At 43.6% G+C, this 12261-nt stretch overlaps 1 protein-coding gene and 1 pseudogene across 2 annotated transcripts in view; both read right to left on the reverse strand.

Moving 5' to 3' along the window:
• Nucleotides 1-12261, reverse strand: part of cblb (Cbl proto-oncogene B, E3 ubiquitin protein ligase) — a gene marked incomplete at its 3' end in the record, with an annotated part of 107095 nt that overhangs the window by 3235 nt on the left and 91599 nt on the right. Inside the window, exons 14-16 of the mRNA XM_083646792.1 lie at nt 6668-6802; nt 3709-3773; nt 1524-1625 (exon numbers count right to left, since the gene is read on the reverse strand). Of these exons, the coding sequence (XP_083502918.1) occupies nt 1524-1625; nt 3709-3773; nt 6668-6802 (302 nt within the window). The remainder of the gene's footprint in view (nt 1-1523; nt 1626-3708; nt 3774-6667; nt 6803-12261) is intronic.
• LOC310785657 (ubiquitin-conjugating enzyme E2 D2 pseudogene) lies at nt 5798-6241 on the reverse strand (annotated as a pseudogene). Its single transcript has one exon. The product of its transcript is annotated as a ubiquitin-conjugating enzyme E2 D2 pseudogene (transcript).

Here is a 12261-nt window from a genome sequence, read left to right on the forward strand (position 1 = left end):
CAGTTGGCACGCCAGCCTCCTGGGAGAAGGCAGGAGAGGACATGACTAACAAGGAGGACTACAGGACGAGGCTGCAGCTTGTTGTAGGTAAAAATGATTGGCTGAATGATTGAATTGAATTTATTCCCTTAAATGCCCACGTGCATCACACACATCTGTGACTATTAGGGTGCTGAACTAAACGGAGTCACACAAAATATCAGTAATAGTTCACCTAATAAGCACAATTATAAACACACTGAGTGGCGATTATACTCGGTAGTGCAAAAAATTAAAGGGGGCTGGATGTGGCATCTGTATAATTAATGATAATCGTATAATTTGCTTCTAATGCATCACAATGAATCATCTTCATGTAAAAAAATATAGCTCTGTTGTGGTGTGTAGGACAGAGGAAAAGAGTACTGTAAGACATCCTTGCTAACAACTGTCAACACATTGTTCCATAACACCTCATTACCTCTTCACCCTCAATATTGGGGGAAAAACTCACATATTTAATTGTTTCTGGGATATATATTTCAATAGAGCTGAACAGTCACGTGAGGTCTCTTGCCCCGGAAGTGAGTTTACCATTCATTTTCTCCATAGACATTTCGAAAAATCCTTATTAACAAGTTTTAAGGCTGGAACCAAGCCAACCCGTGACCTACTGAATCGTGAGTGACGATAAAACATTTCAGTTGAAGCAAAAATCAAAATAAAGACAGGGCGCTTATTTTTTGTTTTTGCTTCAAGTGAAATGGTCACTCACGATACAGTAGGTCACGGGTTGGCTTGGTTGCAGGCTTAAATGTCTATGGAGAAAATTAATGGGAAAGTAACTTCCGGGGGAAGCGATGTCACGTGACTGTTCACCTCTATATAAAAAGAATACTGGAATTTCCACCAAATGTCCTGAAGAGCTCTATCAAGTCTTGCCCCTTTAATATTAGGAAGTGATTGTGTTTTTAGCCGCAGCCAGGATGAGTTGCAGGATGATAAGTGAGTAAAGTTAGCATTGTAAGCGGGAAAAGAACTGACAAATAGATTAGCACAACACCAGAGGCTTCCCAACTACAGTTGGGAGCGGCGAAAGCTGGAAAGGTAACATGCCCTCCTCTTTTGGTCTCGTCATAACTCAACTCATAATAACAAACTTTTAAATCTGAGTCCATTATATTCCAGGAGACACACTTCTCTTGTAGATTAGTCATGGAAAATGAGAACCAGTTTTCCTTTTGTATCAAGGAACAAAAAAGTTGTAGCATGACGTGTTTGAGTTAATTTGCCTCACTTGACAGTGCACGTCCTGCCATGACATTGCATGTCCTGCGATGTGACTATTGTGCATGCTGAAAATAGATATCATGCAGCCCTACTTGCTTTCAATGACGACTGAAAGTAAATCCAGCTCGTCTTCGTACACAATACTTTGAAAAGTGAGAGACAGGTGGGGTCAGAGCAGGAGAGAGAAAGAGTGAGGCTGAGGAATGGGTGAGTACTGGTTGCTGGGAGAGGCGGGCGCAGGTGGGCGGGGCTACCTTGCGGGGGCAGCAGGATATCGTAGTCAGAGGGCGTCTTGTTGGTACTGAAGGGGCAGAGGGCAGTATGCGCCAATGCCCTGACCGACTCAAAATGGCCACCTGAGGAACACAAGGACAGCTCAATGTAAAGTAGCCTGTGGTTTAAAGTATGATAAAAACCCACCCACAAGAGTGGGTTCATCTTATTATTTTCTATATCCTATTATTTTTAGGGCTCCAAGCACGTAGTGCGTGGATCCCAATTGTAATTGTTGCGTTTATTATTAATAGGGGTCCAAGCACATAGTGAGTGGAAGGAACCCTATTGTAATCGTTCTGTTTATCATTGTTATTATTATTCTCCCCTAAGACAGTATGCACCTCAGAAGCCATAAGGCCCAGAGTAGCCAAACTGTGCACATAGGTTGGAAATGTCACCCACTACTCAGAAACAAACAAGGCTAGGTCGGAACCATAGACTGTATAATAAATAGGTCGGAACCTAGCATGCCAGCGCGATAAAGCGTTCACGAGCCTGTTGTAGCAGAGCGGTGTTGTTAATGTGGAGGGCTCTTGGTGACGTTCAAAGTTCTGATGATGTCATAGACATTGTGACACCATCAGTGATGTCATCAGTGACATCAATTTTGACCAAAATCATCTTATGACATCACTGATGATGTCACAATGCCTATGACATCATCAGTGATGTCACTCAAGCTATTGTGGTTTTTGGTTACACTCAAGCAATTGTGACATCACTGATGATGTCATAGACATTGTGACACCATTGTGATGTCATCAGTGAGTGATGTCATCAGTGATGCAAAGTTGGGCAATTGTGCGCTGCGCATGCCAATAGAGAAGAGATGATATAGGCCAGGGGTTCCAACCTTTTTTGGCTTGTGACCTGATTTTGACATCACAAAAATCTAGGGACCCCATGGCATCTGTTTGATGCTTTTGTGTAGGACAGTCTAACGATGCAGATGCTGAAGTTTGGTGTTGTTTGAAGAAAAAATGTGGGAGGAGTAGGATTTAATTAGTTTTACAGTTTTTGCAATTTTGCGGTCTTTAGACTTCATAATTGGCCATATGTTGCAGTGTACAAAAGTTTCTCCTCATTTGGGCCCACATTTCGGTGAAAGTTGCAAAGCCGTAGCACGTATGTATGCCTGATTTTTTATGAATTTTGAAAGTTTTAAACTTTAGACGGTCGTTGTAGTGCCGCCATTAGGACTATTGGCACCAAATTTGCGTCAAAGACGTTTGGTATGGGACTGGACCTTTGTGCAAAGTTTGGTTTATTTTCATGCATGGGAAGTCCAACTTAATACAATAATAATACAACAGGCAAATACAATAAGTGGCCCTGCCGCTTCGCTGGCCCGGCCACTACTTTTATTTTTATTTTTTATCTTGAAATGATGCAGAATGAGGCAGATCGCTCCAGTAGTAACATGGCATCTCATTTTACAACTGGTACAAAATAAATATGATTTTAAGCGCCAATACTCGATAAAAGAAGAGGTTCAGTCAGATACTGTTTTTTTTACAGTGTCACAGATATTCAGGCCATAATATTGTGAGAGCAAAATTATTGATTGATTGCTTATTAATTGGTTGTTGATCATTATTGACTCTGTTCAATAATGATCTATGGCTCTCTCTCTCTCTCTCTCTTCTAAGATGTCTTTTGTGGACTCTGCTCTCCATCTGCAGAGCATTCCTGAAGATTGCTAACATGTATTTTGTCTTGTGACCAGACCAAGGTTATTGTGTCTTTTGAGAACATCAGATGGAACTTACTGGCGTAATGGAAATGTACTGGGTTAGATGGAACTTCTGTGAGCCTATTGGAAAATCACTGGCCTCCAAGGTGGGGGGCTGGTGCTGATTTTCGGTATATGATGGGTAGACGCCTTGGTTCGTGGCTCAGTCCTGACTGTCTTTTTCTACAGGACTGTGACCCGCTGTGCACAGTGGAACTTTGTTTGTCATGGAATAAAATACCTCCTTATGTTCATTTTTAAACGAGCAATTGATTTATTGATGGATCAACAAGGCATTTCATTTATTTTGCTATTACAATATCCCCTCCACACTCCCACATGGATCAGAGGAAGATGTCAGTGAACTCATGCCAGTGATGAGATATTTCTGTTATGATTTGCATTTTCACCTGTCTGCTTTGGTGACTCACCATGCTCAGGAGGCTTGGGCTTCCTCTCCTCCAAGGAGGGCTCAGGAGAGCCGTTCTCCACATGCCTAAAGAAGAAGGAAATCTCATTGGTTAACAGGCGTCTAATGATACTGAAAGCCACATTATCACAAAAATGTGTACATGCACAAGGTACAGTTCATGGAGACTCAGGTAGGAGAGACTGCCAGACCAGGGGCAATTGTAAAAAAAAAAAAAAAAAAAAAAAAAAAAAAAAAAACCTCTTGAACTATTTGGATTTTTTAAAATGTAGGTAAATTGTATTTGTGTTCTAATTGTTAACGGTCAAGTGTTTTTTTTACGAGCAATGTTAGAGTCACAATATTGATCGAAACACACATCTGCCCCCACGTGCAGGGGCAATTGTAACAGTACTAGAATTCTCGCCCGCAGCTCGGCTGCTGCGTGTCTTTCATGCACATTTGCTCAACTCTTCATCACTGATAACATCACTCACTGATGACATCACAATTGCTCTTATGACATCACTGACAATGTCACAATGCCTATGACATCATCAGTGATGTCACAATGCCTATGACATCATCCAGCGGGACAAAAATGTAAACAGACAAAGCCCACTTGCTCTCTTTTATGTGACGACGATATGTGGTAATTGTAACTACACACAAACCAAGGACCACAATGAACTCCCAAGAATATAGTTATAGAATATTCTTCTTCTGTGGTGTTTTATGGCAGTTGGCATCATTTATGTTGCATTACCGCCTCCTTCTCAAGTTATCAGTGATGATGTAGCCTCTGACTATGTATGTATGAAGGAAGGAAGGAAGCTGACTGACAATCCTCAAACATCAGAAGGAAGCTGACTAAATGCTCAAGTGACATCACTAACTGATGGCATCACTGATGAGATCACAATTGCTCGAGTGACATCACTCAGAAGGCTGACTGACTCGCAACCTTGAGGACAAATTATGTCATCAGTGGGGAGAGTTTCTGTCTCTAGTCATTGCTGTCATAGCTGTACAGTAACAGGTAAGAGACATTGTTGAACATTATTTGCTTCTATGACAGTTTATCTATACGAGGGATCAGCCGAGCAGCATTTTGGTAAACAAACTGCAATGGGACCCTATGGAGCCAGCTTTGAGTGCTCACTCTAGCCCCAGCTGTGCGATGTACATTTGAAAAACTACGAGAGTTCACACAACTTTAACACAACATGGATATATTACACATCAAACTCTTGAGCTACTTCTGCTCTCACTCAGAATGTGAGAATATAAGCAATGTCATGTATAGTTTTTGAGATATTAATGTTTGTTTTAGCACAACTCATACTATTAGACACAAACATGCAGTTGTGGATCAGACCAAAGTCTCAAAAAAACAGAGCTACATTCCGAAAGATACATTTTATTGTGGCACGACAGCAAACATACTCCCAATAAATCTGCCTTGATTGACTTGTGTTAGTGTGAGGCTCAGTGTCAGCGGCCATATCCTTTCCTCCATCCCTCTGCCCCACAAAGACCTCTGCTTATAGTTCTTTCCCAGCTTGAGCTGTGCAAACTTGTTGGCCAACCCTAACGTCTCCTTCAGGCTCTGGGTGTTCCTGCCCCATGGCCTGGGCAGACAAACACTTCCTTGCTGTCCAGCAGGGGGCACAAATCCTGCACCCACTCGTTGGCCTTCAGGCCATAGTTAGTCACGTCGTGTGGGACCTGGCACAGGCAGACAGATGATCGTGCTGTTGTCTGAGTCCGCAGTGAGCAGCTTCAACCACTTGTTCACAGCCTTGGCTGAGGCTCCACCCTCCATCTCCATGATGAGCAGTGGTTGGTTGGGGATGGTGTCAATCACCTCCTTGGTCTTTTCCAGGACTCTCTTCTGGACGTCGCGGTCCACGTCGCCCATGGTCTTCTTCAGGCCCTTCAGCCTCTCTCTCATCTAATCATTCAGGGTCTCTCATCGAGTCTGGGTAGCGTCCTTCCAGTGTAAAAACACCTTGTCTTGAACCAGTGTGGATGAGGAGTTGCAACAATACTGCAGTATTTTGGAGGCCTCCAAGAATGCGTCTAAACCACTGTTGCTAAAATTCAGTCCTTCACATTGCATACTTCTGAGTCCATTCTCTGGCTGTTTTGTTGTACTTTTGCTTGTCGAATTTATAGATGTGTGCAATGTCTGGAACCAGAGGGTCATCTGGATTTGGGTCGCATAGCAAAGAGCACAATGATAATAAAAGTTTGGATGCTGTGAGCGCAGGTGACCACTGTGACCTTAAGATGTCAAGACAGATGTTGCCATTGCTGTTTATGTTCGGGTGATAGATTCTTGTTGTGAAGACGACCTTCGGTGGTTTAAAGGGGTAGTCGGTGGGGAAGTGGATAGCAAGGAAGAAGACTCCTCCATGATACGGGCTGTCGGTCGGTCCCATGATTGTAGCTTGCCAGTGAAACATGTCCTCTCCTACAGGTCCAGCTGAACATTGAGCTGGGGGATCGCTTTGCAGGTCATGTAACTCCTTGTGTATTCTTTTCAAAGCCATGACAAAAGCTCTTGAATTGTGAGAAGCTATGGTGTTAACTTTTGTTTCACCATTACTTATAGGCTCTGCAGGGAAGGAGTTATGACATCACTGATCATGTCACAATGTCTATGACATCATCAGTGTCTGTCATAAATCTCGGATATCACAATATGTATAAATTGGTGATGTCACCACCAGTGATGTCACTCAAGCACTTGATGATGATGCCATCAGTGATGTCACTCGAGCAATTGTGATGTATTATCCAATTAATCACATAATTATACAAAGATAAAAACAATTTATTTTATTTCAGTTATTATTTCAATTTACAGCACAGAGCGCGTGCAGAGTTGCATGGTTCTGCCTCATTTCTGATTGGTACAATTTGAGATGGTACAAATGCCCCTTGATACCCCAGTCTCCCCTACATGGCTACAGTACCTGCTGGGGACAGAGATGCAGATGGGAGCTTGACTCAGGCAGAGGTTGGATGATGGGATCTGATATTCGTCCTCCACCCGCTCCATCAGTCCCCTCTGTCTCTCTCCCACGGGGCTGCTGAAAGGGTTCAGGGCTCTGGGAGGAGCAACATACAAGAAAGTCAACCTACAATAATGTCACTCATACAGACCAATCAATCACTGATAATGTCACTTTTACACTAGTGGTAATGACCTAGTGCATTCACTAGCGTGGCAGTAGCCTAAAGCAGTGATTCTAACCTTTTTCATATCACGGACCCTTCATTTAGTCCATGTTGCATTCTGGCTTGAAGCAGGCTTGTGGATGTGTTTGTCTCTGTTACGATGTTATTCTGCTGCAAAGGGTCAAAGTATGCTCACAAACCCTCAGCCAGTAGACTAGCCGAATCACAAGACAAACACCACGCTGTCATTCTCGTGCCTCTCCAAGTTAATGATAAGACACGGTAACAGTAAACATGTCGTCCCCTGCTGAGGATGCAGGTGCCTTGTAACTTAAACTTTCAAAGTTTTACATGTTGTGCCTTTGAGTATACCACCCCCATCACGCCAACACCAAACAGAACACAGAGGAGCCAGAATCCATCACCTCAGATATTTAACTGGATGCTGCCAGATCGTTTGTTTCCACATAACCATCTGGGAACAAGTTGCTCGGGCAGGCACTTTCAAAAAATACCTGGCAGGGGATTGGATGAACCATCTGCCTATCACGTCACACCTAAAGCCTGCCCGTAGCTGCCTCAAAGGACGCTGATTGGTGCGAACCACTGGTGGTTCAGATTCAAACCATTTTGTCGTATGATCGTGATATAATGATCTTGCGCAAATCCAGCTGCCTCGCCAGGTTATCAGATATTAGGGTTGAGTTAAAAACATTGACCTTAAAGTGATAATCCCACACCTTTGTTGATAAGTGGTCATTGCGTTGGTGTTTTGCACTGAATCTAGGCACTGACCCAACATCCTGTAATAATGAAGATACTCAACGTAGGCTGCAGCTTCTAATATTTCTTCCACTTGCTATTTATTACAAACAAACTGCTGTTCTTGCTTCCGTAAACAGGAAACGCATCATCACCTCCTGTGCAGCAGAGGATTTCTCCTGGGAAAGAAGAGCCTCTTATGTTTAGGACAGAGAATATAAAGGCTTCCATGATCCGGCTATGAATTCAATCAGTATTCTCTGGTATAAACTGCAATAGAGAGTAGGAAAACTGACATTTATTTTAGATTATGTTGACGATTATTACTTTCATTAGAACACCCGCATTAGTTTGATCATTTATAAGGATCGCAGGATTTGTGTCGCAAATTTCATGTCAATCGGACTTATGGGGCTTTATCGTTCCACTGGCCTTAAATTAGCGCTTAGCGCCAGGCGCGGCCTTATAACCACACCTTTTAAGTGTAGAATTATTCACGTGCTCATTGGAGAAGTGCAGTAAATGAATCACAATGTCCCTTTCATGTTCCATTCCACGGAGCGACCCAATCCGGTCAGAAAAGCCCCCCTCCCTCTTCCATCCCCGTCTGTCTCCATATATATTATTCCATATTATTATGCTTCTCAAACCAATCTCACTGCAGTTTAAATACAGCAAGCATGTAAATACGCTACACTATAGCAAGATCAAAGAGAAAATAATGTTTTAAACGCATCGGCTAGAAAAATATAGCCTATCCCTGGATGTCATGATGAGATTAGATTGGTGAAAGTTTGGGCAGAATGATATCGTTTTCTCTCGCTACCTTTTCTTCTCCCCCACTGCACAGGTAGGATGATGCAACAGCCTCTGAATGACAGGGGCTCAAAACTACGGTATAACAACTTTTTCTTTTCATCGGTCATTGTGCCTGTCTGACGCGGGAGAGAGAGGGAGTGAGAGAGAGAGGGGGAGAGAGAGTGAGATGGCAGAGGAGAGCTGCGCGCAATTACGCACAATAATATCCCCCGCGCACTGAATAAGGCCTGGTTTCGCGCTAAACGCTAAATTAACGCCAGGGGGGAAGATAGCGTTAGGCCTGTATTTAAGGCCGAAACGCCCATTCTGGCCTATTCTGGCACTGCGCCACGCCTCTCCGGCGTAAAGCGCATTTCGGGGCCTAAAAACATGATGCTATCTTCCCGAGGCAGGCGCAAGGCGCGTCTTTTTGCGTTTAACGCCAGTTTAGCGCCTAAGGCCAGTGGGAAGATAGAGCCCATGGTGTAATACCCTTTTTTCATACACGTGCTGCGGCGTGGCAGGGCAGCGCGGCCGGGATTTGTATCTCCATTACAACAACCCACTTGAAGGTGTGTCTTTCACTGAGGCGCTTGTTGAAAAGCAGCGGGCTGTATACAGTAAATCATGGCTGTGGTCATAAAGTCTAGTGGTCAAAAAGTTGCGGCTGTAAAACGGTGGATAAACATTTCATTTCCTATAAGTTCTTCACAATAAAAGCCTTCCGTTAGTTTGTCAGTGGAAAGGTGTTAATATGAAGCAGCAACAGTAGGGAATGTTTTCATCAGCTCAGCAGTACCATATCACGGCTCTGATATGGCTGAAAGCAGTTGGGAAACGGTTAAATAAAGCAGACATCTGAAAGGAGACACAGGAGAGAAACTAAACTGCAAATCACAGAGATTCAGTTTGAAGCTACAATAGTACTGGGAGCTGAACACACAAGAGGGGTTTTAAAGACGCCTTCCTCTCTGAGAGATGACTTGAATCTCACAACCGCTCGCAACACACCCCTGTTGGGAAGGGGGGGTCGTCATGGCCCGGGTTGGCAAGTCGTCACTGCAGCCCACTTGGAGGCGGGTGCGGCGTGCTTTGGCCTGACTGCGGAGAAGGTCCTTCTCTGGCGTGGCTTGGCACAACTTAAAATGGTAATGGCAACACAAATCAGCGCAGCCCAGCCAAAAGTGCCAATGGAAAAGGCCTATAAGAGTTAAGACCTAATATAGATGTGACTGTGTGTGAGAATGTGTGTGTGCTCTATGTGCACATCACCTACAGCAGTGGTCCTCAAACTTTTTCACGTCAAGGACCCCTAAACTGGCACAAATTAAAAAAGTAACCACGGACTCCCATTTCTTAACACATTCAGTGCCAAGGACGTCTGTGGACGTCCTAAAAAAAAGTAACGAGGAGTGCCAAGGACGTCTGTGGACGTCCTAAAATCATAATTCATATTATTCCATAATTCTGCTGTTTAAGGTCGTACCTAGCCAGTGAGCATGAATCCCTTCAAGGGATCACACGGCGCCACCTTAAACATCGTCACAGGAGCTGCTCCACCCACCTCAGATCCTTTACTTTGTACAGGAGACAGCGGAGAAAGTGGAAACCGATGCATGCTTTCTGCCAGCGCCGTATATATTGCTCTGCCTACAGCGGAGAGTGGGCTCGGCTGCATCCGCGCTCACAACTGAGCTCTTATGCTTCTATCTATCTCCACACGATTTCCTAGAAAGGCAGCATCCGAAGCCGAACGGCCATGCCTTTTCGTTCAGTCGCGTTTGCCCATCAAGGAAATGATGCGCGCTGGGATCTGTCCGGGGCAAAAACGAGAAAACAAACTGTGCGTGTGGGAGGAGCCCGCAGCTCAGAGGTGGAGAAGGGAGAGGGGGGAGGGAGAGGGGGGAGGGAGGGGGGGAGAGGTGTGTGTGTCACACAGGCTTCACAGAAACCACACCACACGCCACCACATCAGAAAACACCAGCCAGAGTCAGTGAATGTGGTCGAAATTAGAGTGCAAAAGGTATTCATAAAAGGGCCTATAACTTGGAAAGTAAAAAAAAAACGACAGAAAACCATTGAAAGTGCACTTTTTTGAGAGGCTGTAATTTCATAATGGAACTGTCTAGAAACAAAATTTCTTCTTTGGAAGAAGCAGGAGTGTTCAATCTTTCATTAAAGTCCAGCCCCGTTAATATAGCCATAATAGAAAAAATTCTATAGCTGTTTTCATCTGAATGGAAGTGAATCTGGCACAGGCTCCAGACAATTTTACTGAAGCGCTGTGGCACTGAATGTGTTAAGATTTTGTCCCAGGGGCCCCATCTGGTAAGATGTTTTGCTTTTAGATGTTTTATTAGAGAAAGTGTATGAAACCCATGAGCAAAATAATATATATTCTGTCATTGTGTTACTTATGGATGGAATTATGCACCCTATTTCTAGCTGCCATGATGCCTTATGGGTGCTTCTTCCGGTGTAATCCTCCGTGACTTGATTGTTGCAGCTTGCGCATTTCCTTCTAACGAGGAATCAAGTCAACCAACAATCAACCAACAATCAAGTCATGTTAAACCGGACCTTGTACCCATAATTATTTTACAGCGGGGCATTAAAAAATAAGGTGGATAGTGAAAATAAATGATTCCCCTTTTTGCTGGGGACCCCCTGGAACAACCCCAAGGACCCCTGGGGGTCCCCGGACCCCACTTTGCAGACCACTGACCTACAGTATGTGTGCAGAACGTATGGCTGCGAGTCAGCTGGCTTGCGCAGGGGAAGTGTATCAACATCGCACAAACACAAGACCACCATCTTTTACAAAAGCCAATAGTTTCCTGTAACATCAGAGCATCCTCCTGGCGGCTCAAGCTTCATCAGGAGTGACAGCTCTATCCCCACCCTGCACCACGGCCCCATACACACAAACACCTAATCTCATTTTGGCTGCAGCTAAAAGGCTATTAGACGTGCAGCCGTCATCTTTCAAAGCAGTTTCCAACCAGGACTTTCCCCTAAGGCCACTAGATCTCGCCGGTGTCCAAAAAAACGCAAAGAAAGAAAGGCGGAGATTGAGGAGGAGAAACTTGAGACTGGACTGGGAGGAAGTATCGAATAGAGTAGAACAAGAGGTTCTGCAAGCAAGCAACTTTTCACAATCTAATGCTGGAAATGAGATATGACTTAAAAAGATGTTGGCCTCCATGTTTCGTTGATTAAACAGGCTTCAACAGTCTTTTAATGAGTTACACATACTTTAATATTTATACATGAGACTCAGAGCTGGCACGTCTATAAAGTAATTCATTGGACATTTGCTGAAAAAGTGTTTATGGAATACTGCATGGGTGCAGAGGACAGAAACGAAGATTTTTAATCTGAGATCTGATTTCTGAATATTGATACATGGCAAAGAGATTGTCCAAACTGTTTTCCATGTGAACACATTCGCTCATGTCTTGCTGGACAAATGAGTGTAATTGTGTGTTTAAGAGTATTGTCTTGATACCCGTCATATTTCACCAATCTCTTTGTTGACTTGCCCGATACCTATAAATTCAAAAATGAATGATTTAAATCCTGTGGTACTAAACTCAGTAAAGATTTGGACTCAATTTAGAAAACACTTTGGTTTTACACAAATAAATAGCCTCTCTCCAGTAATACACAATCATCTCTTTCCACCTTCACAATTAGACTTGGCATTTAAAGCATGGCATGGGTGTGGATTAGTCTTCTTTTTTGATCTATTTGATGATAAATCATTTAGATCATTCAGCTCTCTGTGTGAAAAAAATGATGTTTCAAAGAGAGAACTTTTCCGATATT

This window comes from Poromitra crassiceps, assembly GCF_964638095.1.
Source record: "Poromitra crassiceps genome assembly, chromosome: 1".
NCBI classification, from domain to species: domain Eukaryota; kingdom Metazoa; phylum Chordata; class Actinopteri; order Beryciformes; family Melamphaidae; genus Poromitra; species Poromitra crassiceps.